Source organism: Carettochelys insculpta, chromosome 15 (assembly GCF_033958435.1).
Source record: "Carettochelys insculpta isolate YL-2023 chromosome 15, ASM3395843v1, whole genome shotgun sequence".
NCBI lineage: Eukaryota > Metazoa > Chordata > Testudines > Carettochelyidae > Carettochelys > Carettochelys insculpta.
In genome coordinates this window covers 19489842-19516861 of record NC_134151.1, presented here as the reverse complement: position 1 = coordinate 19516861, position 27020 = coordinate 19489842, and the positions used below count along the sequence as shown (strand labels likewise).

General features: G+C 41.5%; 1 protein-coding gene across 1 annotated transcript in view; it reads right to left on the bottom strand.

Moving 5' to 3' along the window:
* Positions 1 to 27020, bottom strand: part of PPP2R2B (protein phosphatase 2 regulatory subunit Bbeta) — a 280404-nt gene that overhangs the window by 5922 nt on the left and 247462 nt on the right. The window contains exons 5-6 of the mRNA XM_075009495.1: positions 20297 to 20474; positions 10196 to 10360 (exon numbers count right to left, since the gene is read on the bottom strand). Coding sequence (XP_074865596.1) covers positions 10196 to 10360; positions 20297 to 20474 — 343 coding nt within the window. The remainder of the gene's footprint in view (positions 1 to 10195; positions 10361 to 20296; positions 20475 to 27020) is intronic.

The following is a 27020-nucleotide window of genomic DNA, read 5'->3' as shown; positions in this document are numbered from 1 at the left end:
TTATACTGGGGTCTGAATGTGACATAAGTACACAAAATGACCACATTTGAATTACTTTATCCTATGTAGCTGAAGCTACCTCACCAATAATAAGTGCAATGAGGAAGAAGGACCACAGGAGATCAATATATCAAAGTCTTGCACACCATTCCTGCTCACTAAAAATCAAAGTGATGAGCAACTGAAAGTCAATATAAAGATGTCATAGCTATTACAAACATACAGATTAATAATTATACTCGCTGAATACATCACAGTTTGAGCAGTTTACAAAGGAGACAAATGAAGTCAGCAATTTAGGCCCCATATATAAAATTAAATTTCTGAATGGCGGTTCTCATTGCATATTAACCCTTCCTGGAGGAATCAACAGAAAAGCTTAGGACTGAGTGGGCCTTCTATGGGGTCTGATTTTTTCCATCAGGGTTGAGGCAGTGTGACACAGTGGAAGTTTGTATTGCTGCTGCTTTGGACTAACCTTGTGCTGTGGATGAAGAGAAGACTCCAATCCACCCCCTTTCACTAGCACTGAAATTCTTTTAATAAAATCCCCACCACTGCTGTTCCACTGACAGCTGGGCTAATATTCAGAACCACCTTCTGTCTAGAAAAAAGAAGTGGCTTAACCTGGCAGCCAGCCTGGCTGTTTCACAAAAAGTGCTGCCAGAGCTTGACTTTCAGAAAACCATACTGAATGCAAACATTTGTTCAATGTTGTTATCCCCTATCTGAGTGCTGGGCTGTAAATTCCTGAATTCTGAAGTGGGGTGGGGAAAGGCTGCCAGGACAAATGATCTCTCAGCAAATCAGAAATGGCGTAGCACTCAGCAGGATCCAAGCTGGGCTCCCTTAATTACCACCAGGAATTTTGCTGAACCTGCAGGTTTTAAAAAATTAATAAATAAAAACCAATCTACCCCAACAACAACAGAATATAAAAGATCTGAGCTGGTTTGCAGAGAGCATCTAAATTTCATGTCATGTCTTTGGAGTGACGTTTACAGGTTTGCTCACACCAGGTGGGCTGACTCTGTGAGACTTTTTTGCATCATTTCCATGGAATATGTATGTATTGTATGAGCTTGTGTTAAGGCTGGCTGTGTTAAGTCTACAGAATACACACAGGAGGAATTCTTGCCAATCCTGTAGAACAGAAATGTTAAAAACTACAACAAAAAGCAACAACAAAACTGGCATGGTGTTTCAGAATACTATGAGTGAATGGGAAATGCCAGCAAGACCAAGACAACTGTGGCGTTAAAAAATAACAAGACAAATTTTTGATATATTTTTACCAGGAACTGAATACTCCTGTAGCTACTCTTCTTGGGAGTCAGATTTCCCCTTGGATGAACATCACCATTTACTCCATTGGTTTTCACTATGCTCTTTTTGTACAAGTTGTTATTGTTATTATTACATTTGATTTTTTTTTGATGATCATCTTTTACTGCAGTCTTCAATGGCAAAGGAAATGCTTGGTTGGGTCCCTGGTGGTTGAGTAGCTTAGTGGCTAGGCCACTGAGTGGATGGAAAAGGGGGCACTGGTCTCCTGTGCTCCTGGCCCAGGAACTCTGAATGCACTCCTTGGGCTGAGGTTTACTCGTCAAATCCTTCTCCCCATGCAGATCCTTAAGTTTGGGATGTGACTCCAAGGCTACGTCTACACTAGCCCCAGACTTCGAAATGGCCACGCAAATGGCCATTTTGAAGTTTACTAATGAAGCGCAGAAATGCATATTCAGCGCTTCATTAGCATGCGGGCGGCCGCGGCACTTCGAAATTGACGCACCTCGCCACCGTGTGGCTCCTTTTCAAAAGGACCCCACCTACTTCGAAGTTCCCTTATTCCCATGAGCTGATGGGAATAAGGGGACTTCAAAGTAGGCGGGGTCCTTTCGAAAAGGAGCCCTGTTGTGACGAGACGCACAGCGACGAGGTGCGTCAATTTCGAAGTGCCGCGGCCACCCGCATGCTAGTGAAGCGCTGAATATGCATTTCAGCGCTTTATTAGTAAACTTCGAAATGGCCATTTGCGTGGCCATTTCGAAGTTTGGGGGCTAGTGTAGACACGGCCGAAGAGTCCAGATTTCCCTTAGTTGGTGTTTTCCAATAGGGTCCTGTCCTATTTCCCAGATAGGTAGAGGTGGGGACTTACTTGCTCCCATGGCTGTTGGTCAGGCAGTCGCTCGTTCAAACCTCAAACTGTTGAACCAAGCTCCTGCCTTCTTGCCAATCAGCCCCAAACTGAACCAGGCTCCTTCCATTTCTCCCCCTTTCAGGCATGGCATTAGTTGCAGGTAACGAAGGGCAGGGCTAGCTGGGACCAGACACCCTCTTTAACCCCTGGAATGCTGGCCCTCCTTTCTCCACTTGCTGACAATATGCTATGTGAACCATAATTAAGTGTGTGTGTGTTGGGATGTAGTGTGTGTGTAGCATCTTATTCCAGAGGTATAAAGTCATATGAAAAGCTGTGGCCAGGTGAAAGTGCAACAAAGTGACCAGGCACCTACTTCTCCTGATGAGGGTGCCAGAAAATGGAGCACCAAGGGGATGCTATTTTCACAGATGTTTCCATTGCCTTTCACGATGGGGCAGATGCAAACTGACGAATAAAGGAAACAAACATGAGGGGCAAATGAAGTATCCAGTCTTGTGGCTACTAAGGAGGCCAAAATTGCCAAATGTCTTGATTCAAAATGTACATAAAGCAGGTCCCCTACATAGTAATGTTCAGGCCCCCTTTACTTCTCTGATAGGCTGGAGAACCAGGACTGCAAAGATCAGGAAAAGATTTTAAAATGGGCCTGAATGCAAATTCCGTAGCCAAAACACTCCTGATCCTCGCAGAAATTCAGCCCATCTCAGGTAGGAGCCTTTTGCAAGGTACCTTCTAATGCACTCCTGGGACAGATTTACTCATCAATAAATAGATCAACACCAACAGAGTTGGTGTAACTCTTACATGGGTTACTCACAGTTTCCTTTTGCACCCTTCCCTTGAGGGGCTTATGGATGCCCTAACACTCATTCACGCAGAAGTACTGTCCTAGTGCTCCCAGTAGCTCCCTGGTGATCCATTTACTTGTGGGCCTGTGCTTCAGCTCCCCTCTGACTCCTTGGCTGTGTAGACTCTGCAGTTTCTCTCCCAAACCCAAGGATCTTTCAGCCTGCTAATGGTAGAACTTCCCGAGGCACGGAGTTCTTAATGTAAAGGGAACAGTTCAGTTTATCAGTCTGGGTTGCTGATAAATTCAACTGATATGATGAAGTGGGTCTTACCCATGAAAACTCCTTACCTAATAAACAAATTTGTTAGCCTTTAAGGTGCTACAGGACTGCTCGTTTTTTGTGAAGCTACAGACTAACATGGATACTCCTTTGAGTCTATTAATCTACCTCAGTAAGAACCCTTGAAGGAGTGCATGAGATGCTGTTTGTAGAAGATAAAGCATGAAGAATGGGGAAGACCTTTCCTGGGAAGGAAGGAATCCTGAAGAGAGCAAGGGTTCAGTCAGTGAAGGCTTTAAGACTACATCTACACAACACCCTAAACGCTAAATAAGCGATGCAATTTGTGCTACACAAATTACGTGTCATATTTTGAGTTTATTTTGAAATAGGCTATTTTGGTGCTGTTTAGAGAGCACCAATGTTGAAATAATGCACTATTTCAAAGCATCCCTTACTCTTCCTGCAATGAGGAGTATAGGGATGCCAAATTAGCACACCTGTTCTTTTAGAAAAATATTTAGAAAGAGTGGTCATAATTCAAGGATGTGGAGTAGCTATTTTAGGATATCAGGTATGCTGAATCTCTCTCTCTGTCGTCACTCGATGAATGAGCAGGACATCATCATATCACCCTCCTATTTGTGAGTCTTTTAGTGATTGACCGGCCTGATTCTCAAGCCGCAGGTCTTATCACAGAAGGGGCGGGTGTTGGTAGCTGTTGGAGAGGCACGGAGCAGTTTCTGTTGCTCTTTTCTTCTTCTCCACCTCTCCTTGTCTGGTTTGTGGCAGAACCTCTCAAATTGTGCCACCCTCTCAGGGATTACCGCTCTTCACTGGGAATGGTCCTAGGCAAAGTTCTCCCCAGTGTTGACATCAATGCTGCACTTTTTCATGTGTGCCTTCAGCATCTCCTTGTATCACTTTCTCTGGCCCCAACACTACTCTGTCCTTCCTTCAACTTGGAAAACAGAAATATTCCGAAATAGCTCTGCCGTGTAGACATAGCTAAGAGAGCATAAGAGCTGATGCGCACTGAGAAACCTCCAGACAAACCCTCAAGAGGAAAATGATACAAAGCAGACTTTGATCCCTGTGCATTCTTGGCAGTGGAATGCAAGTTTTTAAACACCCCATGCATCCCAGATGAGCATGAGAGGTCTCTTCAAAGTTAATGCATTCATTCCATGGGGCACTTGCTATACCAAGGATATTTTAACTTCACCATCAGTGGTATTTTGACAGCTAAATATTCATATTGGCCATGTCTACACCAGCCAAAAACTTCGAAATAGCCATGCAAATGGCCATTTCGAAGTTTACTAATGAAGCACTGAAATACATATTCAGCACCTCATTAGCATGCGGGCGGCGGCTGCACTTTGAAATCGATGCGGCTCACCGCTGCGCGGCTCATCCAGACGGAGCTCCTTTTCGAAAGGACCCCACTGCTTCGAAGTCCCTTTATTCCCATCTGCTCATAGGAATAAGGGGACTTCGAAGTAGGCAGGATCCTTTCGAAAAGGAGCCCTATCAGGACGAGCAGCATCGATTTCGAAGTGCTGCGGCCCGCATCCTAATGAGGCGCTGAATATGTATTTCAGCGCTTCGAAGTTTGAGGCTAGTGTAGACACGGCCATTGAGTCTAATGACAAATGTGGACAAGTTAAGAAGGGAGGAAAGGTGATTTCTCCAACCTTTGCCCCATGAAAACTGAAAGAGGGAGGGATACACAGGCATGTGCACGTGCACACACGCACACGCTTTACTGAAATAAGCCCCTTTTTTCTTGCCAGGGTAGTAGGCATTCCAGTCAAGCTGCAAGGAGTTATTCACTCAAATGACTCAATGACCTCTGCCCTACCCTTAGCTGCAAGTACCTACAGTTTGATAACCTGGTTCAGTCTCTCCTGCTGCCCTCCCCTCCAATGTGTCAACAATTGAAAGCCACACAGCATTAAGCAATCAGAGAGCAGAAAGGACCTGGAGACAATCTGAATCTTAGTGAAGTGGGCAAATCATATAATACAGTTATTACCCACTGAGCTTTCTGAAGTGTGGTACTGATATTGTCCCTAGCTAAAAAGCACAGTGGGATTTAATTGTTTAAACACAGATCTGTATTCCACTGTATTATAAACAGCAAGATTATTCTCAAGGTGATAGAAAAGGTGACAACCAGATAGCATACAGGGTGTCATCCTTGAAAGGTCTTCCATTAATGCTCTTGCTACAATGTACAAAACCCATTATAATGAAGGGTTTGAATAAATGCATCTGACAAAGTGGCTTTTTGCCCATGAAAGCTTATGCTTCAATGTATCTGTTGGTCTATAAAGAGCCACAGGACTTCTCATTGTTTCTGCAGATACAGACTAACACAGCTACCCCTCTGAAACGTCCCTAAGGTTCAGCAGCATTTGAAACTGGGACTGAAGTAGACAGAGGTAGACTCAGCTGCAAAGATCATTTCCAACTTCTAAATCTTTGCAGATCTTTGGAGTTCTGGTTTTAGTTTGGAATCCATGAGAAATGAAGCAAATGATCAACAGCTCTTGGTGAAGACATTTATTGAGACAGAACTTCATTAACTTGGATTCTCATAGAAGTCAAAATATTAAGGCTACCCAGATCCTCCTGGTGCAGGTCTGTGAAATCTTAAGGTCAGTTATTGGTCAATGTGGGGCAGATGATTTCTTCCAGATGGGAAGAAAATGTAACTAGAAACACAAGTTACACTCCTCCTCAGGAAAGAAAATGTTAGTTAGTGATTAGAGCAGAAAAACGAGGATGTTGGATTCCATTTCTACGAACTTCCTGGATAACCTTAGGTAAGTTACTTGACCTCTGTACACATCAATTATCCATATACTTACTTAACTCACAGTGGTACTGTGAGCCTTAATTAATACTGACATATCCAGATAGTAAACTTTACATAAATGTAAAGTAGCATTCTCTCCTTCAATAACAAAGGCAAATATGCTACCTTACACCAAAAGAGGCAGTGGCTTAATATAACCTTGACTACAAAAACGTATGCTGTAAAAATAGAAACACATATGTTAAAGCTGACCCTGAGCAGGGTGTTACATCCAGTTAGATCTGTTAATCTTTGTGTAAGTATTTGGATGCACACTGATATTGTCTGCATTTTGATTACACACTGGCAATTATTACATATCTCCTTTAGAAAATTCATCTCCAAAAGCCAATGTTGCTTTTTCATTTTGAACTTTGATGAACAGTCTCAATTCTGACTCTCACAAATGCTGAGCTGCAAATGACTGAAGGCCGATGCTTCTGAAGGATAGAGGAAAATCAATAAGAAATGTCAAGGGAGAGGTCAAATTGAACTGGTTTTCACAGTTGGCTTGTATATGTGCTGAAGACTAAAAGGACATTTCAGCAGCTGAACAAAAGGAAACACCAAATAAGGGTTTCTGCTGCTGGAAAGTCAAGAAACTTAATTTTGTTTGCTTGAATCTCAGGTGGGAGCTGGTGCCACAGGATAGTGAGATACTGCAAATAAATGATGGAATTGAGGGTAACTGCTGGTCCAAAACTAGAGCCTTCCATACAGAAGTATAGTTTTCCTCCCAATCTACTTTTTTAACCTAACACTATGCTGTAGATATGATGCCTACAGTTGAGCTCCAGGAAGATCAAAACATTAGTTTGCACTTCATTTCTCATCAGCTCAGAGAGATCAGATCCTGAGATATATATTGAGAAAGTACTGTATAAAGCTAGTTTATTAGGATAAGGATTCAATGGCACAAAGTCTGTCCAATTTGTTCTTACAATATTCTCAGATTTTGGATGCTAGAAATCTACTGAGATTCTTGTAAGAGATCTTCTACGTGGGGCTCAATGTCCCAGAGACTGGCAGGCTGTTCTTACAATATTTAGGCCACGTCTAACTTTGAAGTGTAAGACAGGCCCCCTCAGAACCAAAATTAGAGAAATGGTTCTGATTCAGATTTGGATTTTCAAAGAGGTTTGAATTCCAACTTCAGGCCTTTCTCTAGTAACATTTTTGTAATGTTTTATTAGTCAGTAAAAGGACACATAAATTTCTCAGGTCCCTAAGAATTACAATACAACATTAACTTGCTTTCTGTTGTCTTTCAACAACAATAAAGCACAACATATTTGTTTTTAGATTCAAACAACCCTTTGCAAGTGTGGCACCTTGAGATGTTAGAATAGCCTTTTAGATATGTGAATTCAAAAGGCCTAATATGTTATCCAAGAAAGTAATGAATTTTAATAATCAGCAACTGGGTGAGAAAATATGGCTGAGATTATGATTTGAGCAACTTTGATTATTAAGTCTATCAAGAAAAGATATGTACACCTACAACTTCTAGTCTAGTCTTTTTGGGGGGTGCTAGGAAATGATGGTCGTCCTCTGAAATATCTCTAAACTTATTAATAAAAGAGATGTCACAACATCTTAGTGTTATGGGTCTATAATACATCGTATAGATCTGTAATATACCTTTGGAGATCCGTGAAACAAGCATAAATATATTCGTAAAAAATCTGGTGGCTAAAACACAGATTTGCTTCATTAGTGTTCATGACCTCTTATATTTCCATATCCACTTACATCCCAGTCTGCAAGACTTTAGTTGTGCAATTACTGGTGAGAAGTGAATATTAGTCAGATATATATTCTTAACAGTCTCATAGACTTCAAAGTCAGAAAGAGCATCATGACCACCTAGTTCTATCTTTTGCACATCACATTCACAACTTGTTTCTAAGTGAACAGAAGACCAGCATCAATTAGCTAGTTACATTACTAGCAAACAATAATTTCACCAGCACTATTGAAGTGAAATATGATCTCTGAAATCCGAGATTAGAGAAAAAGATGGGATATAAGAACACAAAACTGGTTATAGTGGGTCAGATCAGAAGCCCATCTAGCCCAGTATCTTGTCTCCTGACAGTGGCCAATGTCAGATGCTTCAGAGGGAATGAATGGGACAAGTAACCAAGTCAGCAATGCCCCTTGTCCATGCCCATCTTCTGGCAAGCAGAGGTTAAGGACACTACCCTGCCCATCTTGGCAAATAGCAATTGGTGGCCCTATCCTCCATGATTTTACTTAGTTCTTTTTGCAACCTTTTTGAACTCTCTTTGAACTCTGAGTTTCAAAACATCCTCTGACAAAGAGTTTGACAGGTTGACTGTGCATTTTGTGAAGAAATACTCACATTTCTACCATTTACTTGTTGGGGGCAGGAGTTGGGAACAAATTCCCATGTAATCTGCTTATTCCAAATTGTCCAAAAGTCTAAAAAATATTCACTTTGGGTTGGACTAACATTTTGTTTTGTTAAAATCAAAATGTTTGTTTGGATTCTGACCAATCTTAAATGTCACTCTATTTTTAGAAACAAAATATTTTAGAAACGAAAAATAAATAGTCATGTCAAACTGAAAATATTGAAATATTTTTATTTATTTATTTATTACCTATTCCTAAAGGAAAAATTCAGTGAAATTGACATGAATTCACAATGTTTTAGTGTGGCCAAATCTGCATTTTACGCCAGAAAAAGACTTGCCTGAAAACTTTTCGTCCAGCTCTCATCTGAAGCAGTATAGCAATTTCTTTGTTCCAAGATGTATGGGACTGATAACCACTACACCCTAGGGCCTCAATGCAATAAATCTGATGCTATACTGTCAAAGCAGCACAAATAATTTTTATGTTCTACCATCTGTTTTCTCACTGCTCCCAAAGTCTGCAATGCTGGGTTCCAGTGAGAGGGCCTTCTTGCTTGCACCGCTGCTAAAAATATGCATGATGCAGGACTGAAGAAAGATGTAGATTTTGTTGCCTCTGGTTTGGGCATTCATTTCATATCAACCACAGCAGAAACAAAGGGCAAAATGTACTGCCTTGAATGTTAAATAGTAACAGAGGTAGCCATGTTAGTCTGTATTCTAGCAAAATTAAAAAGTAGTGATGTAGTACTTTAAAGACTGACAAAAGAATTTATTAGGTGATGAGCTTTTGTGGGGCAGACCAGCTTCTTCAGATCTGAAGATATGCCATTTCCAATACAGCACTGACAGTTTTATAAACTTTTGTTTCAATTATTTTGGATCTCTGTGTTATAAAACCGTCAGTGCTGTACTGGAAATGGCATATCTCCAGAGCTGAAGAAGTGCATCTGTCCCATGAAAGCTCATCACCTAATCAATTTTGTTAGTCTTTAAGGTGCTACATTACTGCTTGTTTGTTTTGTTAGAATACAGACTAACATGGCTACCTCTCTGTTATTATTCAACATGCAAGGCAGTACATTTTGCTGTTTTGTTTCTGCTGTGGTTGATAAGAAATGAATGCCCACATCAGAGGCAACAAAATCTACATCCACTGCTTGTTAGTTTTTTTAGCAGAAACAAAGACATCAATACTAAGGGAAGGAATGAGTATATATGCCCACAACATCTCCACAAAAGCCACACAGAGCCAATGAAATGACCATTCTTCACTTCTCCCTGTGAAAGCAGTGAAGGAAAATACCATAGTGGGAAGAGACCTGAACTGAAACTTGTTTCTGAACCCCCAGACCAGGATCTGAATTTTCAAATCGCTCCTAATTATATAATAGTCTGAAACAGATCCCCGGAATGCAAACACTCTGAACTTTGCGTAGTTGGGTCTGAGACTGAATTCTGAGGGCTCAGCCTGATTTTAAGTAAAACCATCTCATTCACATTTAGCTGAATTTTTTATTTCTTTAGTTGGATTTTTTTTGTTTTGTTTTTTTAAGCTGGCATTTGGTGACATGGTGTCACTGAATTGTAGATCAGGTAGAAATAGGATCCTCTGATCGGAGTTTTCCTTCCTTTTTGCATTCTTTTCATCCCCCTTCCTCCCATCCCAAAATCCATCACTATGCCACAACCTTCATAAAGTGCTGGAAGTACTCACATTTAGAGTGTCTGTCACACAGGGCGGATGCTCGCATGTCACACAACCTTATTGTCCCTTTGCTACTACTGTAAACAAAGGTGTTGCAGTGGTGTGGATGGAATTCTGCTGCAGTGATCACCTCCGTTAGCTCCTCCATGTTGGCTGGCTTGATATCTACAATATCTGAAACAGTCAAGTCAAGGAAAAACAAACACCAGGAACAACTGCTGTCAACGTGCCCCCGGTGGTGATTTAACACCTCTGGCTTTATTATGCATTGTTTAACTGAGGCATTTTGGTTTTGACTGCAATTATGAAGACAAGGTTCAAATCTCTGCTGTTTTAATCCTAAGCGATAAAGTTCTGCATCAGGAACTCCCAGCAGAGCCTTGTATTCTAGTACTACAAGAGACTTTCCATTCTCTTTCTCTATATTTCTGAATGGCTATGGTTACACTGACCCAAACTGCTGGCAGCAAAATGCAAATGGCTGCTCATTTGCATATTTGCTCACTGGAAGATGCTGCCACCGGAACAAAAAATGCTACGTAAATGTGGTTCTGCCAGCGAAACTCCCCCTTTGTCAGCAGCCTTTTGTACTGGAAAAAATCAGGCATAAGAGGCTGCTGACAAAGGGGTGGGTATTGCCAGCAGAACCATCTTTACACTACTCTTTTTGTGCCAGCAGCAGCAGCATCTATCTATGAATGAATATGCAAATGAGCAGTTATTTGCATTTTTGACACCATGCATTTGCATACTGCTGCCAGTGGTTCAGATCAATGTAACCATAGCCAATAGCTGTGGTTCCATGTTAGATCCTGTGTGTAGTAGCATAGCACCCATCACCTGGAGATCTGAATGGTATCATTAGCCATTTTACAGGTGGCAAAACAGAAGCTCAGAGAAGTGGAGTGATTTACATAATGCCTTGCAAAGAGTGACAGGTCTATAGGCAATCAGGGATATGTCTAGGGATATACAAACAATTTCCAGGAGGTATGTCAACTCATTGTTTTACAAATTGCTACGTAAAAGTACTAGTAAGTCAGTACGAACTAAACTTTCATACAAACGACTTGCTCTATGTACTGTACACTGTAATGTAAATGCAATAATTATATTCCAATTGATTTTATATGGTAAAAATAAGAAAGTAAACAATTTTTTCAGTAATACGCCGTGTCTACACTAGCCAAAAACTTCGAAATGGTCATGCAAATGGCCAATTTGAAGTTTACTAATGAAGCGCTGAAATACATATTCAGCACCTCATTAGCATGTGGGCGGCTGCGGCACTTCGAAATTGACATGGCTCGTCCAGACAGGGCTCCTTTTCGAAAGGACCCCAGCTACTTCGAAGTCCCCTTATTCCTAGGAGCAGATGGGAATAAGGGGACTTCGAAGTAGGCGGGATCCTTTCGAAAAGGAGCCCCATCTGGACAAGCCGCGCAGCGGCAAGCTGTGTCAATTTTGAAGTGCCGTGGCCACCCGCATGCTAATGAGGCACTGAATATGTATTTCAGCACTTCATTAGTAAACTTCGAAATGGCCATTTGCATGGCCATTTCAAAGCTTTTGGCTAGTGTAGACGTAGCCATAGTGTGCTGCAGTCATCAATGATTTTGTAAGCAAGTAGTTTTTAAGTAAGGTGAAACATGGAGGTACACAAGATAAATTAGACTCCTGAAAGGAGTACAATAGCCTGGGAAGGTTCAGGGCCACCAGCCTGTAGTACAGGTTGAACCTCTCTCATATGGGACCTTGGGGACCTGACCAGTGCTGGATGAGAGAATTTGCTGGACCATAGGAGGTCAACATTGCCTAGCAGCATTACCCACACTTCCACTGCTTACTGGACTCTTAGACGATATTTAGGTGTAAATTACAGCTAAACAACAGCACAGAGCCTGGACTGGTGGCTGTAAGCAAATTTTATGGGACCACAAGAAACTTGGCCACACCCAGGAGAAGTGGTCATCCTGCTAATTAAAATCATGCCAGATAATGGATGTTGCCAGACAAGAGAGTTCTGGGTTAGAGAGGTTCAACCTGTACTGATTCAACCAGTAAAACATATTCCCTCTCTTTAAGCAGATTCAGCCAGGCAAGCAGTACCCTGGCTACTTTGATCACAACAGGTGCTTTCTTATTTCTTGACCACTTTGCAGATACTCTTTTTGCATGTGTTGGTTCTGTCTTGCACTGCATATTGTACCTTTTCACAACCTTAGAATTTAAGTTGTTTAGGGGAAGGACAATATACGCTTAGAACATGTTAACATTATGTACTCTTCACAGTGCATATAAATTATGTAACAATAAGGGATCACGAATACCATGCTTACATTCACACCTACTCCTGCAGTGAGACGCTGCTTCTGAAAGCACAGCTCTCAAGAAACATGTTACTGGAAGTAAAACAGATCAAGAACTATGGCTAGATTTTCAAAATAGCCTCAAGGAGTTGGATGCCCAAATCCTTTTGTATTTCAATGCAATTTATGTGTCTCACTCTTCAAGGGTACGTCTACACAGCAGCCTTATTTTGAAATAAACTATTCCAGAAGAGCTTATTTTGAAATAACACAACTACACACAAAAATGCATGTTGAAATAGCACCTAGCTGTTTCCAAATGCAGTAGCTACACACACACACAGCCTATTTTGAAATCAAGCCATTGGATGCACCATGGCTTATTTTGAAATAGGTTCTATTCCTTGTACAATGAGGCTTACCAATTTCAAATTAAGCCAGCCACTATTTGAAAATAGCAGTTGTGTAGATACTAGGAAAGTTATTGCAAAATAACTTCGCTGTGTAGACATACCCGTAGACTCCTTTAAAAATCACAGCCTACGTTTATTGTATTTAGTATGAATATAGATTTGACAGTTGTTCTTCACTTCTCACTGTTCGAATGAGGTCAATGTGAACATGCAGACTGAAAGAAAATCAAGCACTAAAGAGCAATCCCGTCTTCTTTTATGTTATCTCTTTACCTAGAGATTGTAGTTGTTTGTAACATAGCCGGTAATGTCCTCTTTGTTTAAAAAAAAAAAAAAGCGGTGGGAGTCAACTCTAGCAATTTTGCCATAGGGCAGAATAAACAGCTCTTATTACAGCTGGTAGAAAAAGAAAATAACCCCACATGATGTAACAATGCATCAAAAACAAATCATGACAAAGAGAAAATGACTTCTGTAACAAGAAGATTTTCCTTCTCCAGAAGGGTTTGCAAGTTTAGAGTCAGTAATATCCAAACTGAAATCATCCTGACATTCAAGTTGAGCTTGAAATATCTGTAGTCAGACGCACCAGATGGAGGGAGTCAGAAAGGAACCATGTCAATCACAAAAAAGCCTCCTAGTGGTACAGATGAGCCTTTGATGATTGTCTCTATCAATCCAGGCGTGACACTGACTTAGTGGTCACTAGTGGCAAGCGGCTTTAGATTTCACAGTCCAATCAACATGCCCAGCATGAGACAATTTACTGACTGAACAAGGGGAGATGGGGAGGGATTGCACCATTACTTCCATCACTCAATGGGGAGCAAATTAAGGGCCTGCTATTAACAGCAATTTCCAGAAACAGGAAAAAAAATTGAGAACTTCACAGGCCTGTGAGGATGGCTTCAAAACCTGATTGCAAGAAAAGTCCTTCTTCAGTGCAGCAGGGCAGGTGTGAGGGTTTAAGGAGAGGACGCTTTTCCTTTTGAAAGAAAAAAATGGGTGAAAACTGCTCAGAGATGAGAAGGACTGACTGGAGTGGCTACAGCTAAGTACTCTGCCACTCATCCTCAGCTCTGGCAATGCAGTTCAGTGCTAATCTGCAATACAGCTGCTGTTAGACTCTTTTTGAAAGAAGGATGGTTTTGAGCATAAAGTAAACATCAAGAGAGATCTCAGCTCAGATAGATTTCCTATGTTACTGTTATTTGCATTTCAGTAGAATAGTGATATCTCTCTGTCTGTCTCAGTCTCCTGTGTGAAATCAGAACACTTTGCTCTCTGTCAACTTCAGGTACAGTGCCCAAAGTGTTTTATAAGAAGGTAAATATTAGTATTTCCACTGTACAGCTGGGGCAGCTGAGGCAGAAAGGCAAAATGATTTGCACATCGTCATGCTGCAGTTCAGTGGCAGAACTGGAATTATAACACCTGCCAGTGCCCTATACCCTGGATTGCACAAAGGGGATACTTAGCATCCTCACTGACTACAGTGAGATTAGATTTCTTAATGTTTGTGAAGCACCATGATAGTCCAAGATGAAAAGTGATATGAAATACTTGGTTTCTGAACTCTCATGCAGCTTTACCAACATCCTTGAATTTTGATCTGCAGCAGCCCTTGCTATACAGTCCTAATCCCCAATAAGGAGTGCCTTCAGATCCCTCAAACTACACACCGTCTTTCTGATGTGAACAAAATCAGAATTGAAATTTAACCCCCACAAACTCATTTGCACTTATGACTTAAGTAGGAGCTGAGCATAGGTATACGGTGGTGAAAAGCTAACCTGTTAATCCTGATCATGCTGTTATCTCCAGGGATTTTTAGACCTTATTATATTTCATGGAATGGGAGATTGCTTTTTTAAACTAAACAATTTCTCCACTTTTAAGTAATATACAACTGAACTTTGAAACTGGCAGTTCTTGGAGCAGCTCCAAAAACAAGTGTTACTGAAAGCCCAGTAGTACTAAAAAATAATTTAGAACACTGAAGGCCCAGTTGAAATCAGTAGTATTGTGTCAGTAACGGACAGAAGTTTGACCCTGGAAATCCACTGCCAAACTGCACTTTGCAGAGTAGTGTAATGGAGTGGGGGGGCCTGGTACACCCAACAGAGATCTCCCATGGCTCCCAATCAAATGGAAACCCCAATACTGAGTTGCCAGAATGCATCATAGTGTGTAAGTGGAGGGGGCGGGGGGGGCAGGGCAATGGCTGGATTGAGCTCACTGCTCAGGGCATTCCAGCCTAGAGTATCTGATGGCCTGCTGCAGGGGAGGCATTGGGTCTGACGGAGTCTCTGAGTTACAAAGTTTAAAAATGGTTCCTGAGCCCAGCAAGGTGCAGAACTGTTGCTAGAGGGGACTCACTTTAGACAAGTAAAACGCCAGTTCCATGAGTTAAATACAAGATTCAAAAAAGGCATTTAAAGCTAGTTCCAAGACTGAGCAGACTCACAGCATAACTGCAAATTGAGTTAATAAGGAGATGTCAGTAGCATTCTGTAACCTGCTAGTCTTCCACTGACATTCTTTTCTGAAAATAATGGCTCTTTGATTAAATGAGATATTGTTGTGAAAAATCTGTTTTCATCTAAATTTGTGGGGGTGAGGCAGGTCAACAAACTGAAATCTGGAAGCTTTGTTTTCCAATGAAAACCTGAAAAATGTTGATGAAAACTAAATCTTTTTTGACTTTACTGAAGTTTCTCATAGAGGAAAATACCTCTCAACCAACTGTACAGTTGACTGAATTATGATTTTTCTTTGAATTGGAGTTAAACCCCAAAATCTTTATTCACCCATCCCTTAAGTAATGCTGGTTTATCTCATCTCATGAATCCCTGCTTTAACTTTTAAGAAGATTATTCCCACCACTCTAATTCTTCTGCACAGAGAGAAATGATATGCAATGTTTTGCTGCATTATTCTCTTCTCTCATGAAACCTCTACATAATTTCCCCAAATGGCAGTAGAAGCCTAGTTCCACAGGCCAGACCTTTTTCTTCATTTCTTCCACAGAGCGGATGATCACAACTAAGCAGGCTATCCTCAGTGTGGGAGACCAGAGTTTCTGAGGAGTCTTTTGCTTTGGCCAGTGCCTCTCAAGAAAGCCACGTGGATGATGTGTTTTGGGCTTGGAGAGGTGGCCAAGAGTATGACTTGCTAGATGTCCAATGAAGAGTTGCTCAATTGCTTGTGAAGCCACGAAAGAACCCATCCATGTGCCCTAAAGGTGCAAGAAGAAGGAAGGATATTCAAGAAAAACTATTAGTTTTCCACAGCTCAAGTATCAGGCATGCCCAGGATAAACACAGTCCACAGAGTCATTTTTACAGAACCACTTCCTTGACTGCAAGCATCCTTCAGAGATAGATTTCAAAAGATATCACAGATCTGAGTGCTAAAGACCGCCTCAAACCAGAGGATGAAGCATTTACAGGAAAAAAACAAACAAACATGGAGGCTGGGTCTACACTAGAGAGTTTTGTCAACAGAACTCAGGGAGCATCTACACACTTAAAGCATTCTGTTGACGGATTGTCGACAGAACTCTGCATTTGTCTCAACCGCATTATCCCTCAAAGGCTGGGTCTACACTAGAGAACTTTGTACTCAGGGAGCAGCTACACACTTAAAGCATTCTGTCAACAAAGTCTCAACAGAACTCTCCATTTTCCTCGACACTATTATCCCTCAAAAATTTGAGGCACAACAACTTCTGGACAGAATACTATCGACAACAGTTCAGTGTAGACACGTCTGTTGACAGAAAGGACTTCTGGTTGCTGAGCAGCCCTCTTTGCAGAGCTGCCATTCTGCTTTCTGGCAACAGAGGGCAGTGCAGTCTGGCAGTCCTCTATCAACAGAGCAAGGTGTGTGTCGATGCCCTCTGTTGACAGAGGTTCTGTCAAGATTTCCCTGTCAACAGATGTTTCTAGTGTAGACATAGCCGGAGTGAATAAAAGTGTGATCCTTAAGGCCATTGTACCCACTTTCAATTAGTGTTCAAGAATGGGATGAGAAAACCCCAGGCCTATTCAGATATCTGAAAGTGGGTTTGGATAAAATATCCCAACTGCAGAAATTTCTACTTTCTTCCTAAAGAAAGAATTGTTGTAACTGCTCTTCTCCTCTCTTCTATGAGTGGATCCATGACTAAGCACTGCCCTTGGAGTTGAGTTCAGATATAAAGATGTGTGGCATCCAAGCCATGTGATTAGGAAGAATTCTAAGCTGCTTTCCAGCGATTTGATAGGATGTGTCACATACTACCATGTTTACTAACGTCTCACTGAGATGTCAGAAAGACTGCTTCCCTTATGAAATGCCAGGCCAGCACAGCTCAATGAATACAATTCTGGCAGAAAGCATGGAAATGCAGGCTAGAACAATGAGTCTGCAGCTAAGGTCCTGCCTGCAAATTTCCCAGACAATTTTTTCTGGATGGAGAAGAGACCTGTAGGTAGTTAAAAGAATGAACACATCAACTGCAACAAGAAAGATGGGATAACGATAGAAAGTAAGGCCTCCAGACTGCCACCCCAAAAACCCACCTGGGTTAGCCAAATTTCTTTGCATGTTCACAGCTGTAAACAGTAGCAATAACCTATAAATATATCAACATTCCGTCATCCAAAGGACTAACCTTCTCCTTGCTGGTCTGAACTGCTGCTTCTGTGATAGAGCTATAACCCTATAGACTGTGATCTGATCAGATTTACTAAACTAAGCAAAATGACGAGGAGAATTCAGATGGCTACAAGAACTGTAAGTACTGGTTCATCAAGGGCTCTCTTCTCTTAGTCAGGACTGTACCAATATCTATCATGATACTAAGGAACAGCTTGCTGCTAAAGGCACCTTGTTGCATGAGGTCCTGGTGAGTTGTGGTCAATTAAAATTCTCATAGCGCTTCAAAAACAATAGAGTATGAGCATTGATGTCTTGGCCAAATTTGTCTGGGACAGCTACATTCTATACATCTGAATTCTGTGTAGTTTTGACTGAATAAGGCATTTGGCACTTTCTGTTCTACACCATAATACACAGTTGCCACACGCAGTTCAAAATAGAAGCACTTACCACCCAGCGTGGCTGAATTTTGGCGATTGCAAGAATAATACCCAGCTGGTAAAATCTGCTATGTGCTTTGGGGATTTCTCAGTGGTAAGCATCATGTAAATATCTCTGATTATCACCATCCCTGTTGTTATTAATTCTGATGTGGCTGTTACAGGGGTGACTGGCACAGTACCATTTGTATGTCTGCAAATGGCAACCTGTCACACACTACATTTTATAGTGAAAACTACACTATTAATATTTCCTCTCCTTGGTTCCCCCAAGGCACCTGTCTTCTAAATCGCCTGAAGAAACTCCCCTCCCCTACTTGCACCCTACAGGCAAAATTCAACATGTCACCTAAACTGGAAAGCAGCAGCTCATAATGATACCCAGCTGATGTATGTTCAATCTTATGGTGTTTGGAATCAGACGAAACAGCACAGAAATTTTAAAAAAGAGGGGGAGAGATTGAGATCTTCTCCTTGGCAGCTTTCTAGCTGCTATGGTAAAAATTTGCATCCACAGCAAGAGCAACAGAAATAAAAATAAAAAGGAGATCTTGGCGCTTACATTTACACACTTTTCACACTCACACACACAAACTAACGATGACACAATCTTTTATAGCTGATATTTATGTAGCACTTTACAGACACTGAAGACCAACAATGGCTTACCTCCACTTAGAGCAAGGCTACACTTAAAAAGCTGCAGTAGCATGGTTGTAGCACTTCGGAGAAGACAGTATTACACCAACAGAAGAGCTCCTCCGATCAGCATAAGGAGGTAGCTACTTTGATGGGAAAAGACCTGCCGTCACAGCACTACACCAGAGATTAGGTCAGCATAACTGTTTTGTTCAGAGATGTGCATTTTTCACTCCCAGGAATGATGCAGTTACACCAAATTAAGTTTGTGAGATAGACTTGGCTTAAGTAAACTCTATAGCAAAATAAACACGCAGGACCCAATGGTGTATCAATACAGAAGCAGCTTTACCTTCTCTTGCCTCTAGAACTGATGCACACTAGCACAGAGCACCAAATCAAAGAAGCTGGCACTTGCTGGCAGTAGACAAAGGTCTCCATGGGAATCTGCCCTCTCTGGACAATGGGCTTTGTCCAGGGTTCGCTGTGTGGCATCCCACTCTGGATCCCCTTGCTTTGGGCCCTTTGACCTGGACACCTCCCCATCCCTGCTTTTCATTTGTTTTCCCTCGTGATCTGATGATGTCTGGGTTGTGGCTCCTACCCCATCCACAGGGTGGGCCTTTTGTTGCTTCAATGAGTGCCACTCCCCAAACCTTGTTATCAGGCCACCCCTTTTTATTCTTGGGTTTTCTGCTAAGTTTTCAGCACTTCTGTATCCATTTCTGACCTGGACCCTTTGTTCACTTTATCCCCCTTAATTGTCTTATGTATCTTTATGATCCCTTCCCTCTCCCTATTTACAGAAATGTCATTGTACTTTCAGGGTCCTTTACAGATCGTGAGTAGGTTCTTCACCCCCTTTCACTAGTACTAAATTCCCTTCAGAAGAACAACCGCAGCTGCTTTCATGTCATGTCTAACCACAGAACCAGATTGCCCGTACACTAGTATGTAATAGAAGCAAACCTTGAATATGAACATTGTATTGAGCCAGGCCCTGAGGTCCTCACTCAGTTTATACATGGATGGCCCTCCCACAGGAGGAAGTGAGGCTGCCTTTGGAACGCTTTACCCTTGGAAGTGTCAGAATACAAGTCTAGCAACATTCGTGATGTGTTGCAAAATTATTCATTGGTTATTGTGTTCCTGCTTTACACTATGATCTCTGTATGAAAAAGCCTGCCAGTATAGGATAATTGAATGGGGTAGTCTGCAGTAATAAAAAACAAAATAATAAAAACCAAAAAACTAAAATAATAACGTAATTGTTATTCTTATTAACATCCTGTAGAAAAGCAAATTAGAATGGGCTAAATCCTGAAGACCTAGCTTAATTTTTATTCAGGTCTGTCATAGGCAATACTTCCATGGACTTCATTGCGAATTTTGCCTGAATAAGGAATGACCAAAACCTACATAAAGACCACAGTTCTGACTGACAATGAACATGCATTCATAACCAAATATCATGATATTTGTCTCATGGGTAAATAAGAGAAAACTTAATTCAAACACAAGAAGAATTTGTAGACAATGAAAAAAAACCACCCAAAAGATATAAACTCAAGATTCAGATGAGCTCATTCTTCTCAAGTCTGGATTTTACAAGAACCAGTCCTGATTGGACAATAACTCTAGCCACATTTATGAATCAAAGGATACTAAAACTTTGATTGGTTATTTCAAAGTTCCATAAGTTTATCCTCAGGTCATCAGCTGACATGTAGGTTTCATAGTCACTGTTTACGGATATAGAGTTGATGTGATATGTGTGTGCATTGGCAAATACTCTTCGGGGAATGGCTTCCACCATTAAATCCATGGGCCTTAGTACAGGGACCTGTCAAGAAACGGAACAAAAGTAAGGTGTTAGGGAATAGGAAAAAAAAAAAAAAAGCTTCAGCATTAAAAGCACTCTTCCAGATTCAACTTCTAGATCAGCACACCCAACAACTTCCAGATCTAACTTCCAAATAAGTATACATTTAAACAATCTGAATTACAGATGAGTTAATTCAGAGCACTGTACTTTCAGGGGGAGACTGGATAGTCCAGTAACATGAACTAGTTTTTGTGTCTAAACTAGTTTTTTTTCTCTAGAACTGGATCTGATCTAGATTAGGGCTGTATAGTAGTTCCCATCTGATGACTGTTGGGTGTCTTACGTGAAACAGGTTCCTCATCTCAGACTCATTCTTAGTGGACAAATGTGTGCTTAACATAAATTAGTATTTCGATGGGCATTAGTGGCATTCTTGTACGTTATCTCTAGTCCACAAAATTTTAATTCTGCCTTTTTCACGTATCCAAATTCATTTAAGACCCTCACCTCTCCCAGTTTTATACATTAATAGACACAATGGAGAGACTGAACAATAGGAAAAACAGATGTTGAAATCCCTTATATTTACAGGAAAGGTATCGGTCCGGTTAGGTCTGAGCACTGCACTGAAAGTCATGTACCCCTAATTTCTAATCCCCACTCTGGCAATGATATCCTCTCTGCTCATAGTCAAGCCATTTAACCCTTCTGTCTCAGTTTTCCCATTTTGAAAAGGAAGATAATACTTACTAATTTACAAGGCTGTTGTATGCTTAATTACTGTTTTATTAACACCACAGCCTAGCATAAATGCTAAATTGTGGGGGTTTTTTTTGCAGAAAATTACATTTTTAATTGCTACACCTCAGTGATCTGAACAACATCTTAACACCCCAGTTCTGTTATCAAATTCACATACGTGGATTCCAGCTCTGCAGTTCTGTGTGGGCTCATGGGCCCATCTTTACAGATGTATTTGCAGGCTCAGAGCTGCCACTATTAACACTTCCTCGCTACTGCTAGTTTGATGCAGTAGCCAGGCAATTACTGCAAAATGTGAATACACAGAAAGGCAAAAAATAAATAAAATCATGGTAGATACTGTAATTATTGAGTGACTAAATCATCCCATCTCCCCAAATCAGCAACTCCTTTATATTCTCTGTTATTAAAATTATATTTTAGAGGAAGCCCATGTCAGAGTAGATCCCCCCCAACACTTCATGGAAAATAATGGAATTGGTAGATGGAAAGAGAGGAAAATAGAATGTTATAGCAGATGAGGAAAAAACTGACTGATATACTTTTCCTTTTATGTTTATTAATCATCCATAACCAATGCAAGTAATCAGTGAATGAATAAATATAGTCAAAAAGTGTGTATGCAAAGAAGGACGTAAGTAATATCTTTAGCCATAACACTCTTAAGGCAACTTAATACAACAGAAAGGTGTCAGTCTATGCTTCCTTTTGCCAGTAAACCATTCCCTCAAGCTACTTCATTACTGTATGTATTATCTGTATGCTGCCCAAAGAGATTTCCCATGGCTGCTGAGGTGGGGATAGGAGCATGACAGCCAAGATCAAGTGACACTAGAACATAGGAACTGCCAGCTCAGAGCCTGAGCTTAATGTGATGAGCCTGCTTTCTAATTCAGCCTGACATATTCAATGATGCATCATTTGCTGTTGAAGGACTTTGCTCAGCCATCTGGGGACATAGTCTAGCATTTTGCCCAGAGACTACAGGAAGCAGACTGTCGTTCAGACTGTCAGAAACATGATGGTTTGCAAAAGTACAGGGTTCAACCATTATAGCAGGCTTCTCTGGAAACAAAAGTAATTAAATAAATAATATAAATAGAAGGCTTTGGAATAAGATTTCTCTCAAAAGTATAGCCCTGTCTTGACTGTCATCCCCACTACCCAAACCTCACACTGGATCCTACCCCCAAATCCTGCAGTAATCACTGTGTTACTTGTGCAGGTAGGTCTGTTTAAAAGTAACAGTGTCAAGCTACAGCTAGCTCCACATGCTGCAACATAACTACCTTAAGTTTTGTGTGGCAGCTTTTTGCAAATAATTCAGTGGTCTTGCACCCTGAGAATGAAGTTAACAGTTATGTTCAGCCAATAAATGGTTTCATTTTCTAGTACAGAGACATTCTGGGGATTCTAGTCAGTTTTCACTCAGTGTACATCTACACTAAAAACATCAACCTATCTTAGGTCAGCGTATAGCCAACACAATTTGGAATAGAAGTACTTCCACTGATGTAAGAGGAGCAATGTGGGGAGCTGACAGCCTGTTCTCTCAGCTCTGCTGGCAGCTCCCTGCTGGGAACTTGGCTGCCCCATATGCTTCCACTGGACTGTCTGCCCCCAGCCTCCTCAGATCCCCGTTCCTTAGTGGGAGAGCGGGGGAAGCCACCCAGAGTTTTTTGCCTCCCTGTTTCCTAAAGGAAGTAGGGGAAAACAACCTGGGGCTTCTTGACATGGGGATGCAGGTTCCAGCCATCCTGGCTTCTTGTTCTGGCTCCAAGCCAAGAGTGAGGTCCAGTCACCCTGGCTCCCAGCTAGGAGTTGGGGTCCAGCCACCCTGGCTCCTCACTATGGCTGCCAGCTGAGAGTGGGATCCAGTTGCATAGGTCTCCAGAGGCACAGGGGGCAGCTGGGCAATAGCTGCCTGGCCGTGTCCATTTCACAGCGCTTCTGGAGCCACGAAATTGACAAGAGAGCTAACAACCAATGTAACTTACACAATGTCTACACAGCCACTGCATCATCCTAACTACTACAATACAAGCCCTGTTCTTGGTTCTTGTGAAGGTGAAGTTATGTCAGTATAGCACAGAGCGTACATCAGTGGGCGAAAAGCTGTAATGCAGACACTGATATACGCAGGTCAATCTTGGCTACTATATGCCCACCTGTGTGGTATAGACAAGGCCTCTGTCCTTCAGCAGGCTGTTGTCAAGCCTGAGTAATCCTTCGTGACCAATCTGCTTAACATTACAAGTCTGCTTAACATTTTGTGTGATGGATAGAAGATCTTCCAGGTAAGAAGTAGGTTTTTTAGCTGTTAAAACAATGCATGTGAACATCTGAAGGTATAACTGCCCCTGCACATGCCATTTGAACACACAGTTATTTGGTTTGGAGGTACAATTGTAGGTTTCTGCTTGAGGTAGGTAGCACTGGAATCTTGAATCTGAATTCCTCCCAAATCTGATACAGGATCAGTTCAGATTTGTCTCCATGAAGTTGAACCCACTCATAAGATTTGGTTTGCAGAAAGAGTTAAACCCTTTTTAGGATGTTAATGAAGAACAACTGGCAAAATTCATGGGCTGAATGAACTGAAACTGAACTAACCCTGATTCAATCTCCAATTAACTTCCTATTCCTATTCTGGAGCTGTATCCGAACATTGTCTCCTTGGCCACATCTAGATTCTGGGGGCAATGATCATTCATATGCATATTTGAGGGCGCTTAGTTGTGTTTGACACTGAAAAGCTTGCCCCCAGTTTTTGGGCTCACTTATTTTAACCAGGGCTTTAGCTGGCAGAGGGGAGTTCCCAGTGGATATTGAGGCTGCACAGCTTCCTTCCGAATAGCTTCTGGGGAAGTGCTTGGAACTTACTATACTTCTGCTATCCCCATGTGGTATGTGGGACACATGGCACTCTTGCCAGCTGGCATAAGTTATAATGGCCACCAGGAGAAAATCAGGGAATTGGAACTGGCTGTTGCTTCTCAGCCTCTAGGTCTGAATTTTCCTGGGCAACCCTCAGTTAAACTACATTGGGGAAGGGAGCCATCCTTTGCTGATTGCTCCTCCAAGAACAGGCACAGCTGAAGTCTTATTCCTGGGGCTCCCACAACTCAAGAATGGAGATATCAGATCTACACTCTCTTCCCTATCTGCAATGCAGCATGCAAGGAAAAAGGTGGCTTTCTTGGGGTGCCAGCAACAGCAGTGGGAAGTGTTTGCCATACTGCTTCTTCCTAGCAGGAGAGCCAATTCAAACACTTCAGCTAAAAATATCTCACAGGGCACAGCCATGGGAGTGCACTTTCAATTTAGAATCAAATCCACATTTTTCTTCTTAATACATTGTCCATAAGGGCTACAGTTTTGGCATCAGAGAGCTAGATGATACTTCTTAGAAGGCAGTAAAAGAAAGCTTCCTCAGGACAGAGAGAAACATGAGCATTCACTATAGATTATGTTCATTTATATATTTTGCATTAATGACAAAGAAATATGTGCAAGTATCAAAATAAAACTGTCCTATCTTCCTTCTCATTTGGAATGCTCAGAGTATTAGCGCTGCAACCCCTATCTACTTGGAATTTGCAGCAGAGGACATTTTTCACAATGAAGAGATTTTTTTTTTCTTTCCATCACCATTGGTGCCCAAATATTTCTTTGAAAATAAAGACAGTCCATCCTTCATTATCAATGTAGATAATGCAAATAAAAGAGGACCCTTTCATTTTTCAGAAGTGGAAGTATGCTGTTTCTGTTAGTGAAGAAGCAGGAGCAGAATCAGTCATGTGATTTGAGGAGTGTTGGACAACATAATAGCAAACAACTAATCATAGAAGCACAGATGGAAAAGATCTTCTGTCTAGTCCATCCCAGTTCTGTTCTGGACTATATATTTTCTAATATGCTGTCTAGTCAAGATTTTAAAGGTCTCCAGCAATATAGCTTCCAACATCCCCCACGGGAGACTACTCTACAATCTAGCAGACCTCTCATTCCAAGTCTGCTTAACATACAACAAATGGAAAGAAATGATGGTCTTAACAGCACTGCAAACTAATCTACATTCTCCGAAGGTCTACTACACTGAATCAGATACTGAAAAAGAATATCAGATTTACCAGAAACAAATGCAGGAGGCAATGAATTTACTCAGCATTACTGCACTTAGCAAGCGTTAAATGAAACTGGCTAGTAAAATGGCTAGTCACTTGGTAACAATTAAAACTTTTTTTAAAGCATAAAGCCTTCCTGTTGGGTGTTTGAAGCAGAGCCTAACTCCTACTAGTACTGTCATGACAATCTTGAACAATATAGAAAACTCCTTAATGCATTCTTTATTCAATTACTGAACAAACCTGGAGGGTAATATCTGGTATTACATATACCTATTACTAAAGGGTAATTCAGTGTAACAAACCAAATCAAATACATACAAAAGCTGTCACATGAAATAAACCACTAACAAATTGAATTACTTAGTGTTTTGGGGAGGGAGAATGCCAGTCCTTTTTTATTTTAAAAAATACGTCTTCATTTTTATTTTGGATGTTAAAGAAAGGACCCCCCCAGCACATGGAGATATCATGCTCATTTGATACCACCCCCCATTCAATCTTTTTCTCCTTGTCTACAGAAGGTTTCTCTTTTCCAGAGTTAATGAAGCTCTAATCCTCTCTTGAGCTGTAAAATTCATTTTCTCCATGGTTCAGTGGAGGATGTGGTTCAAAAAGCCAGGGAGGCAGCCTGGCTTGGCCCCTTTTCACACCTCAGAACTGCATTTTCTTTCTTACAGATTCAGAAGTCTACTGTCAGAAAGGATCACAGTGGAGAGTTAATCTGATCGACACAATTGTTGTTTTATTAGTTCCTTCGTTCTCATCAGGTTTCTGATGTTTTGTGGTGGTAGCAGGATGATGTGCCCAAAATTCTAGCAAGCATGTGAAATGGCTACGCATGCAGGTAAGTATGCTTGCCAGTAAACTCTGGTAGCAGCCACCCATGCATGCCAGGCTGTAGCAGCCCCAGCCACAGAGGGGCCAGTGGGCCACGATGCGGGACCCAGGACTACAGGAGGATGTCACAGCCGCTGTGGGGAAGATAGTGAGCGCTCGCAGCCATGGGCTACATGACAGTGGAAGGTGATCAAAAAACAAAAGAACAAGAAGGTGGGGCTGGGCAGAAGGACCTAAGTTACTTAAATCAGTTAAGTATCGGAGAGGTAGCCGTGTTAGTCTGGATCTGTAACAGCAACAAAGGGTCCTGTGGCACCTTATAGACTAACAGAAAAGTTTTGAGCATGAGCTTTCGTGAGCACAGACTCACTTCATCAGATGCATCTGGGCATCTGATGAAGTGAGTCTGTGCTCAGGACAGCTCATGCTCAAAACTTTTCTGTTAGTCTATAAGGTGCCACAGGACCCTTTGTTGCTGTTAAATCAGTTAGGTGCTTTTATTCAGCCAGCTAAGCATTTTAACACCTCCACATTCCACTACCCACCCTCTTGGAGAAAAGCTTAGTCAGGCAGAGGTGTTCCTACACTTCATGATAATGGACATAGCTCAATGGGATTTGCTTTCATGAGTAGCATCCTGCCTCTCACCTTCCCTCCCCAGGCCCAGAGATAGGATACAAAAGTGAAAGGAGCAGAAGGTGGAGCTGCTGCTCCTAGGAGCTAGTGTCCTGCTGTGTGATCTCGGGCACAAGTCACTTCACCTTTCTGTGCCTCCATTTCCCTTCTTACCCATTGATTGTATTATCTATTTTGAGTATACCCTTACTATGCATGT